Source organism: Staurois parvus, unplaced genomic scaffold (genome assembly GCF_062004578.1).
Source record: "Staurois parvus isolate SC_StPar_1 unplaced genomic scaffold, SC_StPar_1.0 ptg000634l, whole genome shotgun sequence".
NCBI classification, from domain to species: domain Eukaryota; kingdom Metazoa; phylum Chordata; class Amphibia; order Anura; family Ranidae; genus Staurois; species Staurois parvus.
In genome coordinates this window covers 1,678,275-1,703,481 of record NW_028318430.1, presented here as the reverse complement: position 1 = coordinate 1,703,481, position 25,207 = coordinate 1,678,275, and the positions used below count along the sequence as shown (strand labels likewise).

The window sequence follows — 25,207 nt, the reverse complement described above, 5'->3', positions numbered from 1 at the left end:
ACAAAGCAGAGCTCTGGCTTCATGCTGGTCTCATTGCAAGTTTTCTGTTCAGGCCAGTGAGCTGAGAGGTTGGTAAACATGCCTCAGATGTTTACAATACCCTGTAACCACTTATAGTGCCGCTCAAGGTGATCTGCTGGTAAAGAATCTGGTGTCACACAGCAATTTAAGGGTGCGGGCTACTTTATGCTTGATCCAGAAAGCATTGAAGCATGAAGGGATGAGAGACACCACACACCACTAGCTCAACAGGTGGAGAGGAATTTGAATGGCCTCAGCCTTGAACTCCTCCTAAGTCTCGCCACACCCACTTAGACTTAGTCAAAGAGAGATGGGTGTTGTCTATTATCCCCTCATGGCTCTAATGTTTTCTGGTCTTCCACACTTTGTAAATGACCAAAGAGCAGAGTACAGAGCACATGGTAACTCAAACTAAAGGTGATCTGTAAATATGAGAGGCATATTTACTGATCTCATGCAGTTTGTGAATGAACACAGCCGTGCTCAGCAATTAGCACTTCTGTGCTCAGTAGCAAGTTTCAGGCAGCAGGTGAAAAGTAGAGAAGTAAATAATGGAAAAAAAAAAAAAAAAAAAAAAATTACATGCTCACCCCCACCCACTACATAAGCAAAAACAACGCTTACAGTTTTGTGATTTTTCACAGCTTTCAAAAAGTTACAATTTTAAATTTTTTATTGAAAATATAATTTGAAAAACATTTGCACAAATATAAGGAGACCTAAAATCAGTAACACTAGCTTTTATTCTATGGGCCCTGTGATTTCAGAAAATATATGTTTTGTGGAGGTCTTTAAGTAGACAATGATAAAAAAGTGAAAACATTTTGAAAATGGTCTGGCTATCTGAGGAAAAAAATGCAGAGCAGGGTTTGGCAGGGAAAAGGTTAATGAACACATTGTAGGGGGGGGGGGGGGGGGGGGGGGAAGTACATTGCAAAATATGAATGTAAGATTTATAAACACAGAAATAAATACCATACTCACAGTAATGGGAACATCTTTTGCTCCTGAATTTAGTAAATGAAGATTTAATACTTTGGGAACATCTGGAAGACAAAGATAACTATTGACATTCTTTCAGAGCCATGGTCATTTTCTTTTCCAGGGCAACCCCCCCCCCCCCCCAAAAAAAAAACATGAAAGCTATTTCCCATTACATCCTAACTCTTCACACTGCAGGTGTGCATCTTTGGTGCAGTTTTTAAAAATCACTGTCTATTGTAAGTCAATGGGAACACATTAAAAGTGCATCAAAAGCAAATCAGTGTGAAAGGGCCTCAAGATTATAATAAATCAATACAATACATAACCATGCTGTGTTAGTAATGGTTTTATTATCAAAACAAATGCCCCAATAATAGTATTATTAGCATTAGCAATTTGTTTCCACAATGCATACTACTATACAGTCATGGCCATAAATATTGGCACCCCTGCATTTCTGTCAGATAATGCACCACTTCGCCCAGAAAACTTGCAATTATAAATGTTTAGGCATACTCATGTTTATTTCTTTTGTTTGTATTGGTATTACACAAAAAAGTGGAGAAACAAGCCAAACTGATATATTTCACGCAAAACCCCAAAAATGGGCTGCACAAAATTATTGGCACCCTCAATGCAATGGGTGAGGGGTGGGAACAGAGAAAACAGAAAAAAGGAGTAAGAAGAGCAAAAGAAGAGCGAAAGACGAGCAAAGAGAAGAGGGAAACTGGTATAGAAAGTTAGAGAGTGAGGTGAGAAAGCCATTGTTAGCAGCTAGAGAATAGCAACTTAACTTACGTGCTAAAATGGGAAATCCCAGTAAAGGGCCAAGTGACCGCATGCGTGCAAGACGGGGGGAGATACACAGGAACGACCCACGCATGCGTGTCTCGAGGGGGTCTGCTGCACAGTCATAGTAAGTCATGTGCAAGGCAATGCTCCCAGACGTACCAGATCTTAGTGGGTCATATTGAGTTGTCCCGTGCATCTGCCCACAAAAGTCCAACCACTGGAATCACATCAGGAGGTACATTCGATTCCATAATGGTCTTGTCCCTTTTTGCCATTAAGAAATGAGACTTCCTAGGTTGGGGAGCATGCTAACATTGCCAGTCCCCATTCCAGTGTGTCATACCCAGCAGGGCTCCCCATCAGTCGCTGCCATAAAAGGTCCCAGCTAGAGAAGTTGCAATTATCATTAAACAATAGGATAACCTGCCCTCTACTGTCAGGGGGGGTATGGGCCACGGCCCAAACAAACATCAACAAGGCCAGGGGCAGAGGTACGCACAGAGAAGTCTCCCCTCCCTGGGAAAGATCCAGTTGGCCATCCACTCCACCACCGGTGGTAGATAGAGGTCATGGTGGCTAATTTTACTGAAAGGATCCCCCTATCTCTGCAAGACCCTCAAATGGGGTGCCCCAAGGAAAAACATTAGGCACATAGTCCTTCATACAACTTAGTAACTAAGCAGATTACATCAACATTCCTAACTAGCTGAATGCAGATTGAAAAAGCCTAGATTGTAATATAAAATGTTAAGGCACTTCAGTAGGTAAAAGGGAAGAATGGAATCTGAGACAGGTATTGCTCGCCCAGTGCCATAGACACTGAAACAGGGCAAATCAAAGCAGACAATATGAGTAGAGTACACTCCCTGAGTATGCCGTACATGAGGAACCATGTATTCATGTTCAGCTGACGGCATAGGCTATGTGTTAGGTTGTGAAGCAGTTGACAAGTGGACATTCAGTCTTCAATTGGGGAAGCAAGAAGAATGAGGCCTGAGGCCTTCCCTGAGCATGTAATCAGGTCCGTGAACAGACAAAAATCCACAGTAGCGGAGGCAAAAATTTAAGGGCATGGAGACCCGCCATCAGTGGGTGAAGGGTGAGATAGTGGTCAAACACAGAAGGGAGAGGTCATATACAGCTGTAATAGACATCACCCATAAGCTCTGGACAGTTAGGACTCACGTGACCCTTTAGGTGTCGGGGTGCGAGGTTGCCTTCTCTGTCTGGGGGGGGGGGGGGGTAACCCGGTTGCAGAGGGAGATGTTGGGCACCCCAGCTGGCGTGGAAGAAACCGTTTCCAATTAGGCACTTGAAGCGCTCCGTGTCCAGGAACATGAATAGAGCCGGTAGATCCCTGGGGAACCGTAGTGTGTAGGATCTGGAACCTTTCCGGATGGACATGGTCAACGGCAAATCCCATCTGTAGCTGAGGCCCAGGCGTTGAATCTTCTCCAGACAAGTCAAAGGAATGCCCGGCGTTGCAACGTAGATCTGGAAAAATCAGGTAGAATCCGCACCCATGCGCCATCAAAGTCCACACTTTCCTCAGGATAGCCTCTTTATGAGTATAGTGGTGTAGGCGGCAAATTACATCCCAAGGCCCTTTTCTGGTCCGATGGCTTGGGACCCAGAGCATAGTATACCCGGTCCAATGCAAGGTTTGCTGGAGGTGTACTTTCCATAATCCTGTGTAGGATGGCAGTTACTGTCTCCCAGAGATTCTCAGAGCCTGTGGTTTCTGGAAGACCTTTAAGCCGCAGGTTGTTACAGCGGCTATGGTCCTCCAATTCCTCTAGATGCAATTGAAGGTCCACCGCGGCATCATGATGCAGGTCTCTGGCCTGTTCCAGTTTGGTCACCCTTTTCTCCAGCACTGAGAGAGACTTCCCCAGTGGGAAGGCATCATTGAGGGTCTGTACCTCTGCCCGCACCAATGAGATTTCTTTGTGGTGCGATTCCTCCAGCCGGAGGATAAGTGCCTCTATCTCCATGTTCGTCAGCAGCGCCTGTATGAGTGCCCTAAGAACCTCTCCATCTAGTGTCGGGGACACGATCACCTGTGGAGGTCACCGAATAAGATGAAGAGGACAGAAGCGCTTGGGACAGAAAGGACTCCAAGAGCGAGCCACGTGGCACAGTCATGTTGGAGAGTGGACCAGGCCTCTGTGATCCCTGGAAGAAATGCCGCATGTCCTCCTTAGATCCAGATCCCTTGGGTGTTCTGGATGCTGACTTTGACGGTCTTCTCTTAGCTGACAGCATGCCGGGAGACGAATGCCATAAATATAGGGTGTAAATTCAGGGTAAGGTCGGGAGCTCCGGCTCAGCCAGTCTACTCGGCCATGTCCAGACCACGCCCACTGCAATCTTTTTTATGTTTCTGTGTCAGCAGTGGGGTCCTTTGGGGTCTCCTACCATAGAGTCCCTTTTCATACAGATAGAGATGTATTTTGTGAGAGCTCTGAAATTTATGATTCACCCTAACTTTCCATTCTAGTGACAATGGTTGCCAGTATAGAGTGAACCTACTCAATGGGAACACAGACAGCAATAACATTTTGACAAAGGGTTTAAACCTTCCCACTCTATCAAAACTTGTGTTACATTTAAGGCCCGTATCTGGGAAGACTAAAAATCCTCCCCTGAAATGGGGCTGAACCCACACTGCAGGGGTTAAATTATTTAGGTCTAGAGGACTGGGAACAGCAGTTTTACTTACTCAATCCTTCACTCTCCCCAGCAGCCAGTGCTCTTTATTCCCATACACTCCAGCAGTGAACTGTGCCTCGTCATCCTTACGTTCAATGCAGAACTATACGCTCTGTATTGGACTGGATGACGTCAGAGGACCTGTGACCACCGAAGCACAGGAAAGAAAAGGCTGTAGGGACCGGTCCTACAGGCTGGAGGCAGCCTTCTAGAGTAGAGGATCGAGTCAGAAAAACTGCTTTTTGTGGCTCCCTATGGGCATTTTAACCTTACAATGAATGGGTGGGCCACTGCAAAAGAGGATTTTTATTTTCCCTAGCCATACAGCTTGGGAGGAGCCTTTGAGAGCAGGAGCAGAGAAACGGGTAAGAAAAATGAAAAATGGCTTTTTGTACCTCCTTAAACCTAAAACGGTGAATTGAACTCATGTAGTGGTAGCGGCCCACTGAAAGATAAGATTTTTACTTTCTCTGAAGTTCAGCTTTGAAGTGGACCTGTATGCGTAGGCTACAAACCGATTTATCTTACAGGATTATGTAAGGCAAGGCAGTGCTAAGCAGAGCTAAGCTTTTTGAGGACACAGTTCACAATGGTTAGAAGGAAAAAGCAGCCCTGCTCAAACGGTTTTAAAACCCTGCCCAATATGTTCATTCAGAATGTACAGAATAAAAATAACATTTTCAAGTTAAGTAAACAATTTTGCCTGTTACCTGGTGCTCATCTTTAACCATTTCATAACCCAAGGTAATTAATGCTTAGATGCATATATCAATGTAAGCATCGGCATTTGCGGTTCAGTTCACAAAAACTATGAATAAACTGCATCATAAAATTTTTATATTTAACCACTTCAAGTCCGGACACTTTTACCCGCTTCCTGTCCAGGCCAAATTTTCAGCTTTCAGCGCTATCACACTTTGAATGACAATTGCGCGGTCATGCAACACTGTACCCATATAAATGTTTTTAGCATTTTTGTGAGACATAAAACTTTATTTTGGTAGTATTTATTCACCACTGGGATTTTTTTTTTTTTTTTTTGCTATATAAATGAAATGGTCCAAAAAGTTTGAAAAAAAAAGTGTTAACAAAAAATTATATTTTTTCTAAATTTTATTTTACATTTATTTTTTTTTATTATTTATGTTTTTTTTGTTTTTTTTTACATACTGTCACCCTAGCAGTAGTGTGTCACTATAGTGACACTGTACTACTTGTGGAGGGGTGATTAATATTTTTCTTTTTTTTTATACTGATTGATTTTACACCCATAAAGGCTATAAAAGCAATCATTTCTCCTTCTCTCTGGCTGCATTCTTGTAGCCATTGAGAAATACTGTGTGAGCCGTGATTGATCACAGCTTGTCACAAGATACAAGGCTGTTGTGAATAGCCTTGTACCATGTGATCTCTGTGATCATTCACAGATTTCACACATAGTAAGCAATGATTTCAGAAGTGACATCTTGCCTACTACTCATGTGATCACTGATTGGACAATCAGTGATCACATGATCGGGACCGCACATAGAGGTTCCGTATAACGATCGGTGTTCCTCTGGACACAGTGGGCACCGGATCGCGGTGCTGCGCACTCCTAGGGAGCGCGCACAAGCAGGGAGGACCTTTACAAAACAGCCACCCGCCCCTGCACTTCTCCTGTCTGGCCGTTTATATACATGGGCCGGACGGGAAGTGGTTAAAGAACATATAAGGTTTTTATACTAGGGATGCACCGAAATTCCAGCGGCCGAAAATAGCCCTATCTGCATTTTGCCGATAGAAAAAAGAGAGCACAGGTGCCGATAACTGCGGCCCGAGAAATTGACTATTTGGCCGGGGCTGTGTGTACTGCAGGTGGGGGGGGGGGGGGGGGGGGTAAGGGAGCAGTGCATACAAGACAGGCTTCCTCACTTGCCACCTCTAAATATCAATGCAATTTCTGACTTTTTTTTCTTCACTTTATAGCCCAGAGTAGGAGCGGTCATTCTACCCCTTGCTAAAGTAAACAAAGGGGTGGGGTCAGTCACCCAGTGACCCCAGGGGCAAGTGAGGGAGCCTGTGTGTACACTGCTCCTTTCATACCCACTCCTTGCACACACTGTTCCCCACCCCCTCCCCCTACAAAGAGGAAATGCCACTTATGATTTTATTGCTATCACATAGGGGACTAACATCCCCTATGTGATAGTTTATGTTAAAATAAATAAATACATTTTTTACTAAAAACTTTGTCCTGTATTTTTTATTATAGGTCAATACAATAAAAAACAACTTTTTTTTTAAATGTCTGACAAATGCAGTATTAAACAGATGGCCTCTGCAGGCTGGAGGTACATTTTGTCAGTGAAGAGTCCAGCCTGCATCACATTCCCAATCATTTGTGTAACCCAAGCTCTCCATGACAGCTGGGTTTTAGTAGTACAAGTCACGTTAAGTGTTGAATTTTAGATCTCAAATGAAGGATGTTCATAAAAGTTTCCCCAGGACAGGACACTGTGCTGAGGAACACGTATATATACATTTGGGACAAGAAGTGGTTATTACATACACCAATGGGTATGGGGCGGCTGTAGATAAAAACAAACTGTGCAGTTTTGATCGAAGTTGAATAATGCCCTTGCTACTAGGATCTGACTAAGACTCAAAGCTGGTAACCTCCCTGGAGGTATTACCGAGTGTAGCTCGGGGTAAAGTTTCAGCACCACAAGCGGTAACCCTGAGCTACACTCGGGAATACCTTGCAGCGCTGCTCCGGGATCTCTTCTTCACTTACCTTATCCTGCGCTCCCGCGATCTCCCTCCTGCAGTTTCCCTGGCAATGTCCTCCGGCCGATGCCGGCATCTGTCTTCTGGGTTCCGTCCCCTGCGACGTCAGGACGTACGGGGACGGAACGGAGGGAAATGTAAAAATGTAAAAAAGTGACATTCACTAAATACACTAAAATCACATAGTAAAACATTACTGTATCAAACCATTTCACATACATTTTGTCCCGAGTGCTTTGCCCTGCCTGCATTTTTACTGTTCTTTCTGCCTGGAAACCGAGAAACGTCCATGACGTCTAAAAAGCATCCCTTTAGGTCAAAAGCGGGTTTAGACCAGCTAGAAAACAGCGATAGTAAATTAGAACCACTTGCAGAATTGAGTGATGATTCGTGGGGAAATTCGTCATCAGACACTTAAAACGATTTTGCAACTTTGCTCAGTGATGTGTGAACTTGGAGCTAGGTTTCAAATTTCAGTGTTTTTGGTTTGATTATATTATTGAATTAAATGTATTACATTAATTTTTATGATTATTAAATTATAATTTATGATTTCGTTTTTCAAATTTTAACATACCTGGGATGTTTATTAGACTCTTGTTCAGACAGATTTCAGTGAGTTATTCCTAAAAATTACAGGCCTACAATAAAAAAATATATATTTCCATGCAAAAAAATTTACCTCTGAGCACAGAAACACTGACATAATCAGACCGCTAGGGAGGTTAATGTTCACCTCCATCATAACAGGAGTGAGCTCACTCTCATTCTCGGATTTAAACCCCCCACATGTACACACTCTCCCCTGCAGTAGCTCTGAACTCAACGTTCTCAGCATTTGAGAACTCCCTCCTGTGAAGTAGGGGATGAACAGTAACAGATTTGAGTCTCTTAGTGATGTTCTAGTAACAGTACAGGATGGGGTTATGTCATCTCTGGGAGTTTAACAGTAAGACTTCATGAAGCATGTAATAGCCTACACCTATAGCAAGGGCATTATTCAACTTTGGTTTGAGTTCTGTGAATGCATGAACTACAAGGACCAATAGCCTTTGGGGCTGCGGCTTGTATTTCTCCATGAAATACCAGGGTGCTAGCAAGCAATCTAGGTAGTTCATTGAGTGTTCCTATTATTGTGTAACTGCATGTCTGTACAAACAGACAGATACACTAACAGTCTGCAGGAGCCTGAGATTGTACTGGCAAAAAATGTGCATTATTAAAGAAACATGAACTTGGCCTTTAAAGAAAGAGAACCTCATTTAAAAAGCTCACAGTTAGCATTTGTGACATTTGAAAAATATTTGCTTACCTTGTGTTCGTAGCGTGCCAAAATCTAGCATCTCTATTGATGAATAAATACCGGGAGCTGAAAATGAACAATTAAACTGTTACACTTTGTCTCAGAGACATAATGACAATGTTTGAAGTAGGCACAATGCAAACCTGTGGTGACTTCAACCTCCACGGGAAGGATAATAACTTCTGCGCTGTCTGAGGCATTGGTTTTAATTCTAATAAAGGCAGTATGATTGTCTGCCTCTCGTGATGAGAAGCTTGCACGCATTACACCCTTTGTTTCATATGGTGGGATTTCCTATAAAGCATCAATAATTTGATATTAAATAATCGAGTTTAATAAGAACACCCAGCATCAAAGACTTGAACAGAAAACTACATCAAAGTAAAACACAGAAGTAAACAAAGATGCAAGGTTACATAAAAGTTATATTACATTTTGCTAAATAGTTGATGATTTCTGTGACCCAAAAACATGTTTATCAAGCTCAATGAGCACAAATTGTACAGTCTATCTGGAGTGAATTTAAGAATATTTAACAGGTACACTGTGATCCATGTTTTTTTTGGGGGGCGGGGGGATCCCAACATTTAAAAGCAGTGGTAACAAATACAAAACATATTCAAAAATGACAATATTGTAACGATCCTAGTTATTCTGAATAAAGGTGATTTTTACCCATAATTTCTTGGTGCCTCCTTGTTGTCCTGTTGGAAGCTCTAAGTGCAGATCACCCCCACTAGAGTACATTTCTACGACCTGAATTGTATGCAAAGAGGCAGTTAAACACATAAATGTTGCAAATTTTTTAGAACAAAACTATTTAAGAACTTGGAATACATTTATAAGCAAACAGGAAATGTTCCCTAGTTAAAGAAAAATGTGTCATTTAAGTCAATTATCTATATTTATTCTCTGAATGAATGCAAAACATTCTGTAACTGGATGAGGCGGAGATGAGAGGCAGGTAAATCACGCTCTGCACCTCTTCAGTCAGAGAAGGATTTGCACCAATTTAGAAAATGCAAAAGCATCCTCTGAATTAGGCCTGTACCGAACATCCAACCTCCTGTGTTTACAATGCATCAGGCTGGCCACTCAGCACAGGACAGGGAAGCGGAGACTGGGGTAGCTTCCAAGGACATTGGCCAGATAAGGTACAACAAATACAAATATACCGTACATTATACATTGGTCCATGCTGGACAAATGTAACTATATACAAAAATATACCATGCCTGAAATGCTTTAATACTGTACATACACTAAAAGGTTAAATAAGAAAAACTGAATAAATGCATACAAAGTTCATAGGCTAGTTACAGTGGATATAAAAAGTCTACACACCCCTGCTAAAATGTCAGGTTTCTGTAATATTAAAAAAAAAAAAAAAAATGAGACCAAGATAAATAATTTCAGAACTTTTTCTGCCTTTAATGTTACCTATAAACTGTACAACTCAATTGAAAAACAAACTGAAATCTTTTAGGGTGGGGGTAAGTAAATATAAAAAACTAAAATAATGTGCTTGCATATTTTAACAGGGGTGTGTAGACTTTTTATATCCACTGTATATATCAGCATTTCATATCACGAATATAAACAATGGACCTGTGAACAGGCAGCTGCACAGATAGACAAACAGGACATCTAGAGACCATTTTATCCAATTAAGCAATATTGATAATACACAACTACCCAACAACACGTACCTGTAAAGGTTCACTGTGGGGGTTGTGAATATTTATTAAAGGTGAAAAACTGCTATTTACAGGAACTCGTGCCCCAATAAATGGGCGCAAACGATATGGGTTGGGGATCCCAACTCCAAAAACCTACAAATTTAAATGCAGAGAAGTGTAAATGGGATTTTAAAAAAAATCACATCCTGTTACAGATTTGATGACACTCAAGCTTAATTAACTCATAAGCAAAACAAGCATTGAAAAGGCAACCAAACTATGCAACTTAATACTTCATAACGACAATACGCAATCCTCAAATTTGTGAAAGTTTGCAAAGCTGGAATATGGTGATCCCCCAGATAGCATAAAAGGTCCCTTAGCATGATAATACAAATCAACTGACTACTAGAGACCAAATAATTCAAGTCACACTTGATAAGTGACTCATTCTTATACTATCCATACCAAATACCATTTTCCTACAACAAACTTAAAATCCCATGTCTTGGAGTACAGTGCAGGACACAGGGATTCATAGATCATGGGTTATATCCTGCTACCTTCAGGTGATTAGACATTGTCAAATGCTTTGCTAGGTCTACCTCCTAGCGTCCCCCATATAACCCTGCCCGCCTACCCTGTGAAACTCCAGTTTTGTTAGAAAGCAATAAAGAGATTGCAGAGAAGAGTGGGGAGGTTGCCTGTGTCCTGTACTGTACTCAGTGATACAGAATTTACAGGTATGTCAAACTTTCTCTTATCTTTATCAAATTACAGAACACAGGAATAAATTCATAGACCACTCAGTGTTTTCTTGCAGGTAACCATGGTTAACAGAGGAAGAATAATGAATTAAAGCACCACCATCCTTTTAAAGCTTCCAGTGTGTTATTCTAACTCAATAAGCATGACAGAGTGATCTCCAGCCTCGTCCTTGTCAACACTAACACGTCTCAATGAGAGAATCACTAACATGATGTCGGCTGGTCCTTTTGTGGCAGGGCTGAAATGCAGTGGAAATTTTTTTTGGGGGGGGATTAAGTTCATTTTCATGGCAAAGAGGGATTTTGCAATTAATTGCAATTCAGCTAATCACTCTTCATAACATTATGGAGTATAAGAAAATAGCAATCATAAAAACTGAGACAGCAGACTTTGTGAAAATTAGTATTTGTGTTATACTCAAACCTTTGGCCAGGGCTATACAGTGTAAGGAAGGATTTTTATCAGCTCCAGTGGGCTTAGAGGGGAAGTTTTGCGGTATTTGGAAATACCCACAGTAGACTATGATAACACCGGAGACGAATTAATGGATCTAAGCCTTAAAGCAGGGGATATCCATTCCACAGGGAATTGTGATTTTGGATAATGGGGTTCGAATCCCCTCCCTTCAGTAGCTGCCTCAATGTATTCACCGAGGGAACTGCCAAAGAATCTCACCCTCGAAGGCACCTTTCCCCACATGGGATCAGTTGCCCAAGCTTAAAGCCACAGGGTTCTGCACATATGCACAGAAAGTAAAGACATTCTAGACATCTGACGGATCACATTCTCCATGGCGCCTACAGAGAATACTAGGGCCAGGACAAGAACTAACTTTTAATAAAGATTAGGTATATCTATACCAGGAGAAAGCTCATTGTGGATTTATCCAGCCCATGAAGTCAAAGTATTAGTGTCTGCTAAGGTGGCAATGGCTGGCTGTAGGGCAGGGCCTGCCAGCATAAGGGAGGGTTTCAGAAGAGTCTCCAAATGCCTATCCACTGCATCTTTAAAGAAGGGGGCACCGTCAACAGAAATGGTAGATTGAGAATTCAGTGCAAGAATAGCCAGGTTCACAGTCGGGACAGACTTTTTTAAAAATCCGGCATCCACAGGATAAAAGGCTTTAAACTTGTTAGGCATGTTAAATAGCCTCTCCAAGTTTGGCCAATAATTGTATAAAGGTCCAACTAGCCTGATCCAGAGTAGGAAACGGCTTTCTACAAAAGGCCTTCTTTATTGCACATTTTGAACATATGGGGGCTGTGCAGTACTTGGTGTATCTATTCTGCAACTAGTACACACTGCCTTGAATCCACAGCAGAAAACATATGTTGAGAGGCTAAAGAGGTAACTTCTGTAAATTGTGGTGATGGAAAATCTTGAGCCACCTCTGCCAGAATGTCAGCACATCCCCACTTGGTTTTTGTCACAGTTATAGGAATTCATAGATTATCGATGACACTCTTAGAATTCCGACATGCCTTCACATGACAAATCTCGGTGTGGGAAACAGACTCATATACCTGTTAACAGGTACATAAATCTGAGGCATGCACTGCAAGTGGAGGCACACTGAGGATGAAGTATCCATACAGTTAATCCGTCCTCAGTACAGCTGTGCTTCCTCCTGCCACTGTAGCTGTTACACAGACAGGAGTTTTGAAGATGGGTGGGAGGGATTAACAGACATTGGTTCCCCATCAAATCTACTCAACTTGTACTTGAGATCAGGCAGTGGGTGGATACTTTGCCATTAAACAGCCTACTGTTGGCTGTAGAACCCACCCACTGCATGCTGTCAATCACAAGGAGAGAGCAGACCTAATAAGGAACTAATGTCTCAGCTTCCCCATCAGGCTCTGCCACTGTAGTGCCACTAGTTTTTAGGCCATCCTTAACCAGTGACAGCTGGGGAAGGGAGGGGAGGAGGTAGAGGCAGCAAATATGCCACCTGCTACACCACATATAAAAACACGTACATTGCCTGTCTCTGTACGCAAACTTAAAATTGGTCCTAATTACCTCCAGTTTTATTATATACTGGAGGTAGTTATTTTTTAATCTGGTGCATGAATAGTGCCTCTTTGTTATATATAATATAAAAAAAAAAAAAAAAAAAAAAAAAAACCCACAACATGCTTTAATTTGTCATGCATGGTGGTAAAGTTGTAGAAATGGGTGTCAGGAATTTTCTTATCTAGTGCAGGTCGTTTTGATGGGCCATAGCACCAGAAAAGGTTTGTTATGGATTTATTAAAACCTCCCAAGTGAGTGATATGCAGTTCTGGTCTTTTCCCATGAATATCATAAAGGGGAGGAGAGACAGAACAGCTCTCATGGATGATAGCCTCCACTGCTTCCAGAAGTGGTTACAACTGGTCGAACAGATCAGACATAGTGGAAGTAAATTGTTCCCTATTCAGACACTAACAACTTTATCAATAGGCAGAGCAGTGAGACAAACTTAGGAAAAAACACTAAGGGTGCAAGTTCAGAACATCTGTGCATTATAAGCAGCTTGTGTGCATAGCACTGCGATACATCTTGTAGGATAAGGATATAATGTATACTACAAAACCATCAAGCCAAATATAAGGGTACAGGAAAACCCTGTTTTATCTTGTTCACATCCGTGGCCCCATCCAGGGTCCAGGATTTGCTTGTCATAGTGGGCATCCTAGAGGGTATGGGTGCCACTGGAATGGACCAATGCCCTGAACCTGCATAGCACACTGCTGCTAACTACACTTATTGTACCACATGCAAAGGTGAGCACCAAATGCATGATCCAGTGCCCAAAAAAAAAAAAAACCCGCCAGCCCCATAAGATCTGAGTACTGTGTCCAAGGCATGCTTGAGGGTCTGTAAACTACTAAACAGCCTCGAGGGCAGGAAGCAATCAAATCTGGGGAAATGTATCGTCAAATCTTGGGCGAGAACCTTCTTCCGTCAGCCAGGGCATTGAAAATGGGTCGTGGATGGGTTTTCCAGCATGACAATGACCCAAAACACACGGTCAAGGCAACAAAGGAGTGGCTCAAGAAGAAGCACATTAAGGTCCTGGAGTGGTTTAACCAGTCTCTAGACCTTAATCTGATTGAAAATCTGTGGAGGGAGCTGAAAGTTCGAGTTGCCAAACGTCAACCACCAAACCTTAATGACTTGGAGAGGATCTGCCAAGAGGAGTGGGCCAAAATCCCTCCTGAGATGTGAGCAAACCTGGTGGCCAACTACAGGAAACGTCGGACCTCTGATTGCCAACAAGGGATTTGCCACCAAGTACTAAGTCATGTTTTGTGAAGGGTATAAAATACAGGTGAAACTCAAAAAATTAGAATATCGTACAAAAGTTAATTTATTTCAGTAAAGACTCATTACATGCAAAGCAAGATAGTTCAATCCGTGATTTGTCATAATTGTGATGATTATGGCTTACAGCTCATGAAAACCCCAAATCCACAATCTCAGAAAATTCGAAGATTACATGCAATCAATAAAACAAGGATTTTACATAGAACAATATCAGACCTCTGAAAAGTATAAGCATGCATATGTACTCAGTACTTGGTTTGGGCCCCTTTTGCAGCAATTACTGCCTCAATGCAGCGTGACATGGAAGCTATCAGCCTGTGGTACTGCTGAGGTGTTATGGAAGACCAGGATGCTTCAATAGCGGCCTTCAGCTCTTCTGCATTGTTCGGTCTCATGTCTCTCATCTTTCTCTTGGCAATGCCCCATAGATTCTCTATGGGGTTCAGGTCAGGCGAGTTTGCTGCCCAATCAAGCACAGTAATCCCACGGTCATTGAACCAGGTTTTGGTGCTTTTGGCAGTGTGGGCAGCTGCCAAGGACTGCTGGAAAATGAAGTCAGCATCCCCATAAAGCTCGTCTGCTGAAGGAAGCATGAAGTGCTCCAAAATCTCTTGGTAGACGGCTGCGTTGACCCTGGACTTAATGAAGCACAGTGGACCAACACCAGCAGATGACATGGCTCCCCAAATCAACACAGATTGGAAACTTCACACTGGACTTCAAGCATCTTGTAGTGTGTGCCTCTCCATTCTTCCTCCATGCTCTGGGTCCTTGGTTTCCAAATGAGATGCAAAAGCTGCTTTCATCAGAAAAGAGGACTTTGGACCAATGAGCAACAGACCAGGTCTGTTTTTCTTTAGCCCAGGTAAGACACTTGTGATGTTTGTTGGTCAGGAGCAGCTTGACAAGAGGAATACGACATTTGAAGCCCATGTCCAGGATCAGAATGTGTGTGGTGGCTCTTGATGCACTGACTCCAGCCTCAGTCCACTCCTTGTGAAAGTCCCCAACACTTTTGAATGGCCTTTTCCTGACAATCCTCTCCAGGCTGCAGTCATCCCTTCTGCTTGTGCACCTTTTTCTTCCACACTTTTCCCTTCCACATAACTTTCTATTAATGTGCTCTGATACAGCACTTTGGGAACATCCAACTTCTTTTGCAATTACCTTTTGAGGCTTTCCCTCCTTATGGAGGGTGTCAATGATGGTTTTCTGCACAACTGTCAGGTCAGCAGTCTTTCCCATGATTGTGATTCCTACTGAACCAGATAGACACCATTTAAAGGCTCAGGAACCCTTTGCAGGTGTTATGGCTTAATTAGCTGATTAGAGTGGGACACTTTGAGCCTAGAATATTGCACCTTTTCTCAACATTCTAATTTTCTGAGATTGTGGATTTGGGGTTTTCATGAGCTGAAAGCCATAATCAACACAATTATGACAAATCACGGCTTGAACTATCTTGCTTTGCATGTAATGAGTCTCTCATATATTAGTTTCACCTTTTAAGTTGCATTACTGAAATAAATGAACTTCTGCACGTTATTCTAATTTTTCGCGTTTCACCTGTACTTTTTCTCATGAACATGCAAATCAGTACATAATTTGTTAGACATGCATTTCTTTTGAATTTTTTGTTTCTATTCTGTCTCTGTGTTACAATACACCTACCATTCGATTTATAGACTGATCATTTCTTTGCGACTGGGCAAACATTCAAAATCAGCAGGGGGTCAAATACTTATTTCCTTCACTGTATAATCCTAGGCACACAATATAAAATAAAAAATGGTTTCTTACCTGATAGGTAAATACCCCATGATTTGAGGTGTTAATAAATAAAGTATTCTCTACGTTTCCCACTACTCTTGCGAGAAACACTACATCAAATGATGTGTTCCCACCTGGGAGAATTTTCTGTGAATCAAAGACAAAAAGGTCAATCCAATTAATATGTGATCAGAAACAGTGGATAGTACATTCTGGATTGCTAGAAATCTCAGGTATGAATTCGTAATAAATGTATAAGTGTATATAGCTAGCTGATAGTTTGGTGATGCCATCATATACTGTAACTATTAAATGTTAATAAGTGATTTGACAAGCACTGGAAAATTTTAAATGAAAGTCCGATTTTCTTCTAGAGAGGAAACAAAAATATACAAGGAGATTTTAACAAAGAGTAACCTTATGAGTGACTCTTTCTTGGTCTGTGTAAAAGCTCTTTATAATACTTGCTTGGCCTCCCTGCTGCTGTTTGGTTCATGATCAGCTGAGATTTTACTACTGCTCCAAAAATAATACAGCAGTAAAAAAAGGCCAGCTGATCACCATACCTTATTGAACGTCACAAATCGTTACAAAACATAGCTACTAATAGGAGGTCACGGTACAATGTGTACAGCCCTCTCTTGGGCTACAACCAATGTACTTTTTTCAATTAGAGAAGAATTTTATTTAATAAAATCATCCTCATGCAGACTCTGTTTTACCCTGAAGTAAACCTGCCATTCATTTAAAAAACATTATAACCTAATTGCACTTTACGTGTATATAAGCTAATTACATTTCAGATCTATCAAAAGAAAAAGGCGGACAAAGACTTGCATTTCATTTTCTTAAGAAAGAACAATTCTGGGTAGAAAGCCCATTTCTCTGCTACAGAGAAGGACCCTTACTCTTTGTATGAAGGCAGCAGTCTCTGTATAGTGCCAACACAACCCTTTAAGTCAGAGTTACAGCTCTCCAATCAGCATGGTGAAAGCAGAGTTAACAGGTCTGACACGGTAGGGAGCATGTTGACTCTAAATATCTGGCAAACAACATTTGCAATGCATTAACAAACGGCTTTGAATTTCTAAGGTAAAAATTTAAATTTTATTAAACATATTAAAAATGCAGGAAAGGTTAAGGGTATAACTTGAGAATTGTATCAAAAGGGATTGCTTTCTGGAAATGGAATGGCAGAAACAGGTTTCAGCATAGGCAACTAGAAGAACTGGACTTCACTGGAACTAATATTTTGCTGCAAAAAGAGCATGTTCATTGTTTTGGTTTTTTTTTTGTTTTTTTTTTAAGGCTCCGGTTAGGTGCAACCTTAACTTTGTCTTCATTTAACCCTGGGCAGGGTAAAATTACAAGTTCATTTAACTGTCACCCTCCCCAGGTGTACATACCTTTCTTTCTTGAAAATAAACCCTGTGGCTATTTGCGGTTCTAAACCAAAAATTTAATTTAATTTTACAGCGCTATACAAAAAGGAAAAAAAAAAAAATAGCATACCATTCAGCAGAAATTCAGTATTAATTTGCAGAAGTATCACACTGACACCAGTTTTAGGAAATTAAAGCAGAAATCCATCTAACTGATGGTCATTGATCAAATTTCTAATGACTTATAATTACCAGTTTGGTCATATTCTGTTGAAAGAGTGGGGAAAATTATTATTTGATCCCCTGCAGATTTTGCAAGTTTGCCCACTTACAAAGAAATGAAGGGTCAATAAATTTTATCATAGATGTATTTTAAAATGATAGAGACAGAATATCAACCAAAAATCCAGAAAAAAAAAAAACACATGATACAAATGTTATAAATTGAGTTGCAGTTCAGTGAGTAAAATAAGTATTTGATCCCCAAGCAAATCATGACTTAGCACTTGGTGGAGAATCCCTTGTTGGCAAGCAAGGTAAAATGCTTCTTGTAGTCGGTTACCAGGTTTGCACACATCTCAGGAGGGATTTTGGTCCACTCTTTACAGAGCTTCTCTAAAGACTTAAGGTTTCTTTGCAACTTTCAGCTCCCTCCCTAAATTTTCTATAGGATTAAGCTCTGCAGACTGGCTAGGTCACTCAATGACCTGAATGTGCTTCTGTTTGAGCCACTCCTTTGTTGCCTTGGTGGTATGTTTATGGAGTCATTGTCATGATGGTAGACCCATCCACGACCCATCTTCAGTGTTCAGGCTGAGGTAAGAAGGTTCTCATCCAAGATCCCCGTCCCATCCATTGGCCCTTCAATGCAGCAAAGTTGGCCTGTACCTTTAGCAGAGAAAGAGCCCCAAAGCATGTTTACATCTCTATGCTTGACTGTAGAGGTGGTGTTCTTAGGGTCATAGTCAGCATTTTTCATCTTCCAAACACGGCGAATCGAGTTAATGCCAAAAGAACTAAATTTGGTCTCATCCGACTACAGCGCTTTCTCCCAGTCCTTCTCTGAATCATTTCTATGTTCATTGGCAAACTTCAGATGGGCCTGTACATGTGCCTTCTTTAGGTGGGGGACCTTGTGTGTGCTTAAGGATTTCAGTACATGGCAGCGTATTGTGTAACCAATGGTTTACTGACTGTGGTCCCAACTGCCTTGAGATCATTCACAAGCTCCTCTCATGTAGTTCTGGGTGATCCCTCACTTTTCTCATGATTATCCTTACCCCACGAGGTGAAATCTTGCATGGAGCTCAAGACCAAGGGCAATTGATAGTTACTTTGTATTTCTTCTACCTGCAAATAATTGCTCTTTCTTTGTCTCCTTCTCACCAAGCTTCTTGCTGATGGTCTTGTAGCCCATTCAAGCCCTATGCAGGTCTACAATCTTGTCCCTGACGTCCTACTTTGGTCTTGCCCATGTTGGTGAAGAAAAATGAGATTCTGTAGACAGGTGTCTTTTATACATATAATGAGTTGTCATGAGGAGCACCTTCTTAAATTGACAGGACTAATTGTGTACCACATGAGCACAGTCTGTGGGAGCCAGAATTATTCTTGGTTGGTAGGGGATCAAATATTTATTTTACTCACTGAACTGCAACTCAATTTATTTGATATGATACATCCGTATCATGTGTTTTTTCTGGGATTTGGTTGATATTCTGTCTCTAGAATTTAAAATAAATCTATGATAAAAATTAAGACCCTTCATTTGTTTGTAAGTGGGCAAACCTACAAAATCTGCAGGGGATCAATTAATTTTCCCCACTGTAAACCCCCCTTTTACATATTTTGACTATTTGTGTTTTGTTGTTCTGGATATACTAATAACTAATACATATGGAGAATTACAAAAGGGGTTCAGATTGCACTCTAGTGGTTGGTTACCAATGAAGATGTTTCTTATCTAAAACAGTTATTTAAAAGGTCTGTAGATCAAAAGTAAATAGTATTTGTCCATTAAGAAAACATTCAGGCTGCTTTACTACAGGAGTTGTGAATCTTCACACTATAAATTGTGTGAATATTCACTTAAAATATCCAACAGTGTAAAAAGCAAGTTACTTTTTCTTATTTCAGATATACATGGCTGGGTATATAAAGTGAAGAGGAATTTGTTTTTTTGAAGATTCTCAACTCCATGGATAAATAAGCCTTAGTATATCTACTTTAATTTTCCAAGCCAAATAATAAATGTCAGATGAATAGAACCCCAGCACAGAAATCATATTAAGAATATAACGTTTAACAGAAATAAAAAAATGTAAAAAAAAAAGGTATGGAGCAAACCAAACTACCTGAGTGGTAAAAAAGCAGATTTCTTACCCTGTTTTGAAAAAAAGAAGCATGAAAATGCGATGTTGTTGCTGATATTGATACTAAAGTAATAGTTTCATCTGAGCTAGGATTGTGCAAGTAAACTTTTTCCATTTTTGGCATTCCCACAGGCCTGCAAGAAAACATGAAAATGCATATTAGTAAACCAAGAAAACCTCAAATTGAAAAGTTCCTGAAAACAGTTTTCCCTCCCCAAAATGTAAAAAAATTAAAACCATCTGATATTCATTAATAGATCTTATGTCTATGTTAACTACTGTAATTTTATGGGTGATTTTGAACATCAGAGTACTGATCACTTCTTGACATTTTCCATTTAGAAAACTGTTGGGGTCTATCAATAACTGCTTCCTTAACTTCACCGGAAAAAAAATTGTTCTTTTGACTCCAATGTGGTGCATCAGAATGTTATTAGAGTTGGTATAAATTTACATGGGAGTACTCTGTTGTGTATGATCCAGACAAGCATCTTCAGATCGCTCACTATTCACTGCTGAGAATATAAGTTCTTTATGCCTATGCAACGCACATACAAACACATGTCCTTCTATTTAGATTCCATTGAAACATGTATACAGCTACTTGATTTGCACACAGGGTTTTTGATGTGCTGCCAAAATAATGAAAAAAGCCTTTTGTCAAATGTTCAAGGGGAAGATGTACATATATGCAATGTTCGCCAATCAGCTGGCACAGACGTACACATATTCCGAGATCCAAAGTCACATAGGAAAAAACGGTTAATGGGAAATTTAAGCCAAATATATGTATGAAAATCTTGAGATTTTGAGTTTCTTATCTGGGCTCCAAACTAGTTCAGCAAAATTTACTACACTCCGATCAGCATGTACACTTGGCAAAAAAAAAAAAAAATCAATTAAAAACAGCTAAAAAGTCAAAGCCAGTATAAAAATATAAGCCATTATTACCAATGAAGCAAGTACAATATTCCATGCAAAGCACCAAATACCTGAATTCATAAGGTATGTGAGAGTAGATATTTTAGCAGAAGTGAAGCCACACATTCAAAAATAAACTGATGATCCAAAACCCCCATTAGCAGGTGTCATCTATTGTGTCTATTCTAAGGCAAACACCACACTAAAAAAAGCTTATGCAAATAATGAAAAACATTTTCAGCCTATATGTGCTTCTGTATAACAAATTAATTTGAAGAGATTCTTCACATATACATTTTTATTTAGAAAATATTGGCTAGATATTAGACAAATTAGGTATTTTAGCATACAAAAATTGGCATGCAGTGATTGGATTTACAGTGAAGAATACAAAGAGCAGTCACATAGGGGTAGATTTACTAAAACGGGTGCACTCAGAATCTGGTGCAGCTGTGCATGGTAGCCAATGTCCAACTTCATCTTGTTCAGTTAACCTTTGACAATAAAACCTGGAAGCCGATTGGTTTCTATGCAGAGCTGCAGCAGATTTTGCACTCTCTGGTTTTAGGAAATAACCCCCATTGGGGATACGTGTTCAACATTAACCTGAATACGGATGGTATAAAATTCTCAGGAAAAATACGCAGAATAGTGTTATACTGTCAGAGCATCTCAGACAGAAAGGGGAGACGAATTCTGCCCCATGAATGTAATTTCTGAGGGGTGTAATAGACCCTTTACAATATAAACAGTTGAGTCAATTTCTGGGACGAGGAGATTGATACATTGGGCATCGCCTCTAATGCCATTGATCATCATCAAATTCTGTTACGTTTTGTCTCCATCTCTCTCCACTGCTCAAGTGTACCTTAGAGGAAGCAGTCAAAATAAGAACGAAATATATATCTCAATTAAACCTGTTTTATTAACATTTGAAATAACTGACAGATACTTTACACCTGTCTGCTTCCAGCAGCTAAAGCCATCTAGTTTTGCCAACTTCTGTATTTTCAAGGTTGTCCCATACAGGCATGTATTGAGAATAAACGAAGTAGCCCACTACGGTTTGAATGGCTTTTCAAGTCCTATGGATCAGTAAAGGTAGGGAATTTTAAAGTAAAAAAAAGTCCAGCCTCCAATATAGAGACCAGTGGATCTTGCTTTAATTGGGATAACAACATCCTTTGTACAGGGTCCTGTACAGCCAACTCTCCCCATCCAGTAAAATGCTGAGCTTGAGAACACAAATAATACAATTTGGCATTAGGAACCACCAACCCTCCACCATCCTTTGGGAGTTGCAGTGCCTCTAATTTGATCCTAGGCCATCCACCTTCCCAGATGAGATCTCTGAACAGAGTCAATTTTCCTAAAAGATTTTGGGAGGTAACCATATAGGAGCATTACGGAGACATATAATAGTTGAGGCAACCAGACCATTTTTATGAGGTTTACCCAGCCCACAACAGAGACAGTTAATTTACACCAAGTGACACGATTCCTGTTCCATTTATAAACAATGGATCTATATTCAGAGAATCATAATCCGATAACAGAGAAGACATTAATTCCCAGATATTTAAAAGATGAGACCAAAACAATCTGGCTAGCAACAGGGGGAAGTGGTTCTGTTGTAGGATCCAACGATAAAAGGACCAATTTGTCCCAAATAATAAATACCGAAAAGGATCTGCACTTAGAAATCAAGGACATAGTAGACACTTAGGATTTTGACGTATCAGCAAGAAACAGTAAAGCGTCATCAGCATAAAGAGCTATCAGATTTTTACCAGTAGGCCTACAAAAACCCACAATATCAGGGGATTGCCAAATGGTATCTGATAACATCCCATTCACTTGTACAAGGGCATGGGGAGTACAATAGTTTTATCCATTGATTAAAACAACCAAAATGAAACTTAAGCACAGTATGCCACAGGAAATTCCATTCTATGCTATCAAAAGCTTTGGCCACGTCCAATGAAAGAACGGCCCCATTACCCGTATTCATAGATGGAACTTGAAGATTAAGAAATAACCTCCTAATATTTTGAGAAGTAGATCTAGTTGGTATAAATTTCACCCTGGTCAGGATGAATTATATTTCCAATAATTTTTGATAGCCTTTTAGCGAGTTCTTTTGCTAGTTTTAGATCTGATGTCAAAAGAGAAATTGGTTGACAAGACTCTGGTGTAAGGGGATTTTTTGCACGAACATACAATTTTGAGGACAAGCTTTCGGGTAATGTCTCCTTCTTCAGGTCTAAGCAGCACTAAAACAAAGATTTAGAAGAATGTTGCAAGAGATGGGGAAAAAAAAAAACAGATAAGATACAGCAAAAGCAAAGTCTGGGGGGAGACAACACTAGCAGAGGCAGTCATGCTTGAGCTGATAGTCAGAAAACTGTTGTGTCAAATAGAATTATTCTTAGTTCAAAAGTTTTTTTTATTTCCTGAATGGATTTGAAATTTCCTAAGAACTAAAATATTGAGGTCTCCCATTGTGTGGTCTGGTTGTGCGAAACGGTGTCCAACAGGTGTGCAGAGGTCATCTTCTTTATGTTCCTTGATGGTATGTCTGTGCAAATTCATCCTTGTTTGCAACTTCTGTCCTGTTTCGCCAACATAAGATCCTTTGTTACATTTTCTGCACTGGATAAGGTATACAACATTACTAGAGTTGCAGCTGAATGAGCCGGAGATATTGAAGATCCCTTTTGAGTGTCTGACACTTTTTGATGGATAAGTACTACTGTAACTGCTTTATTCACATAAGGAGGAAGGGTGCCACAGTCATCAGCCTCACTGAACACAGATCACAATTCTGGAAGCAAGACATCTCCATATTTTTTTTTTTTTTTTTTAATAAAATTTCCCCCGTTGCCCATCAATACCAAAGCCTTATTATTGGGTAACCCCAGAAAGGGCTGTTATCAGCTCATCCAATGTAACTGGAGAATCTAACATAGATCATGAAGTTAAGATAAGAGTTGGCAGTTTAATGGAGTCTAAAAATGACACTAATACAGATTCCTCATAGGAACCTTTACGCCTATAAAAATCACTGTAAGAAGAATGAAAAACCGAGGCTATGTCAATGAAGACGTTACCATCTTGAATCGCACTGATGTGTCAGTGAGCGCTGGGATTTAGCAATAGTAGCCAGGATTTGTCCTATATTTTCCCCCTCCTCAAAAAATGCTTGCTGCATAAAAAAATTGTTTTTGTTCAATTTTTTTATTTTTGTTAAAGACAAGGATGCATATATCTGCTGCTGTTCCAGTTAGACTTCCTGGGTTTCAGAAGAAGGATTCGTCAAATATTTAATTTTTGCCTTGACAACTGCTTTTAGAATATGTGTTTCCCCTCCCTTAGATACCTGCTTAATTTTAGATACCTAGGAAATAAGAACACCTCTCAGATGTGCTTTCAAGGCATCCCACATCATACATGTACATACTGAGCCTTTGTTCAACTCCAGTAATGCTTGAATAATTTGATCATACACTGTAAAAAGACTTAACCAGTGTGGATTAATCTTCCAAAAGCCAGAAGTGGAAAATAAGGTCCGTGTAGTAAACACATACATTTAGTTTTTGCAATGGGCATATTAGCACCTATAAAAAAGGTTAACAATTATTAGGCTGCTTTCACGCTGATCCGTGGGTTCAGCGCAGTGCACCTGCAGCTTTCCTGTGGGTTGGCTGCATTGAGCTTTAGACTTCTATTAAATCCTGCACGTTTGGTGCGCTTTCTGAAATGGCACCAAAACTCCTGAATGCAGGAGTTTTAGTGCTTTTTCAGAAAGTGCACCACACCAGCAAGATATAACAGAAGTCTATGGTAAAGTGCAGCTAATTGGCAGGAAAGCCACAGCGCATCAGTGTAAAAGCAGCCTTATAAAAAAAGGTGTTCGAGACCGTAAGGCTTGTTTACATTTGCAGTTTGGGGCAGGTAAAACCCCATCGTTGAGACGTGTTTTAGCACACACTCCCCCCTACCTCCATCACTGATGTAGCATCAGGGGTCACAATGGCAACCCTGCCCCATTCTCCAGGAAGCCTCCCTGTCATGTTCGATTTTACAGTTGGACAGGAGGAGCGATGGGGGTGGCATACACAGGAATCAATCCTCAATTTTCCTCCTGCAATCTTCCTCCTGCCGGCATTCAGTGGCTACAGGAGAAAAATGTCCATTATGCTAAACAAAATTTAAAAATTTAAATTCTGAACCATTTTATTTCATTGTGGCCCATGACTGGTTAACAATTCACTTAAATGGCCCTCACTCTTCAAAAGTTTGAGCACCCCTGAAATATGGATATTATTACCTAGCTGGCACCCATGAAGAAGATTATTGCCAAAACATCAGCAATGACAAAGACAAGAAAAGTCAACACACTGCAGATGCCGTCCAACATTT

At 40.5% G+C, this 25,207-nt stretch overlaps 1 protein-coding gene across 4 annotated transcripts in view; it reads right to left on the bottom strand.

The window, feature by feature from the left end:
- TMEM131 (transmembrane protein 131) overlaps nucleotides 1-25,207 on the bottom strand; it is a 278,778-nt gene that overhangs the window by 116,967 nt on the left and 136,604 nt on the right. For all 4 annotated transcript variants that reach the window (XM_089693479.1, XM_089693480.1, XM_089693481.1 and 1 more), the window contains exons 5-11: nucleotides 19,875-19,998; nucleotides 16,141-16,257; nucleotides 10,291-10,413; nucleotides 9,257-9,337; nucleotides 8,725-8,875; nucleotides 8,591-8,647; nucleotides 1,006-1,067 (exon numbers count right to left, since the gene is read on the bottom strand). In XM_089693479.1, the coding sequence (XP_089549605.1) occupies nucleotides 1,006-1,067; nucleotides 8,591-8,647; nucleotides 8,725-8,875; nucleotides 9,257-9,337; nucleotides 10,291-10,413; nucleotides 16,141-16,257; nucleotides 19,875-19,998 (715 nt within the window). The remainder of the gene's footprint in view (nucleotides 1-1,005; nucleotides 1,068-8,590; nucleotides 8,648-8,724; nucleotides 8,876-9,256; nucleotides 9,338-10,290; nucleotides 10,414-16,140; nucleotides 16,258-19,874; nucleotides 19,999-25,207) is intronic.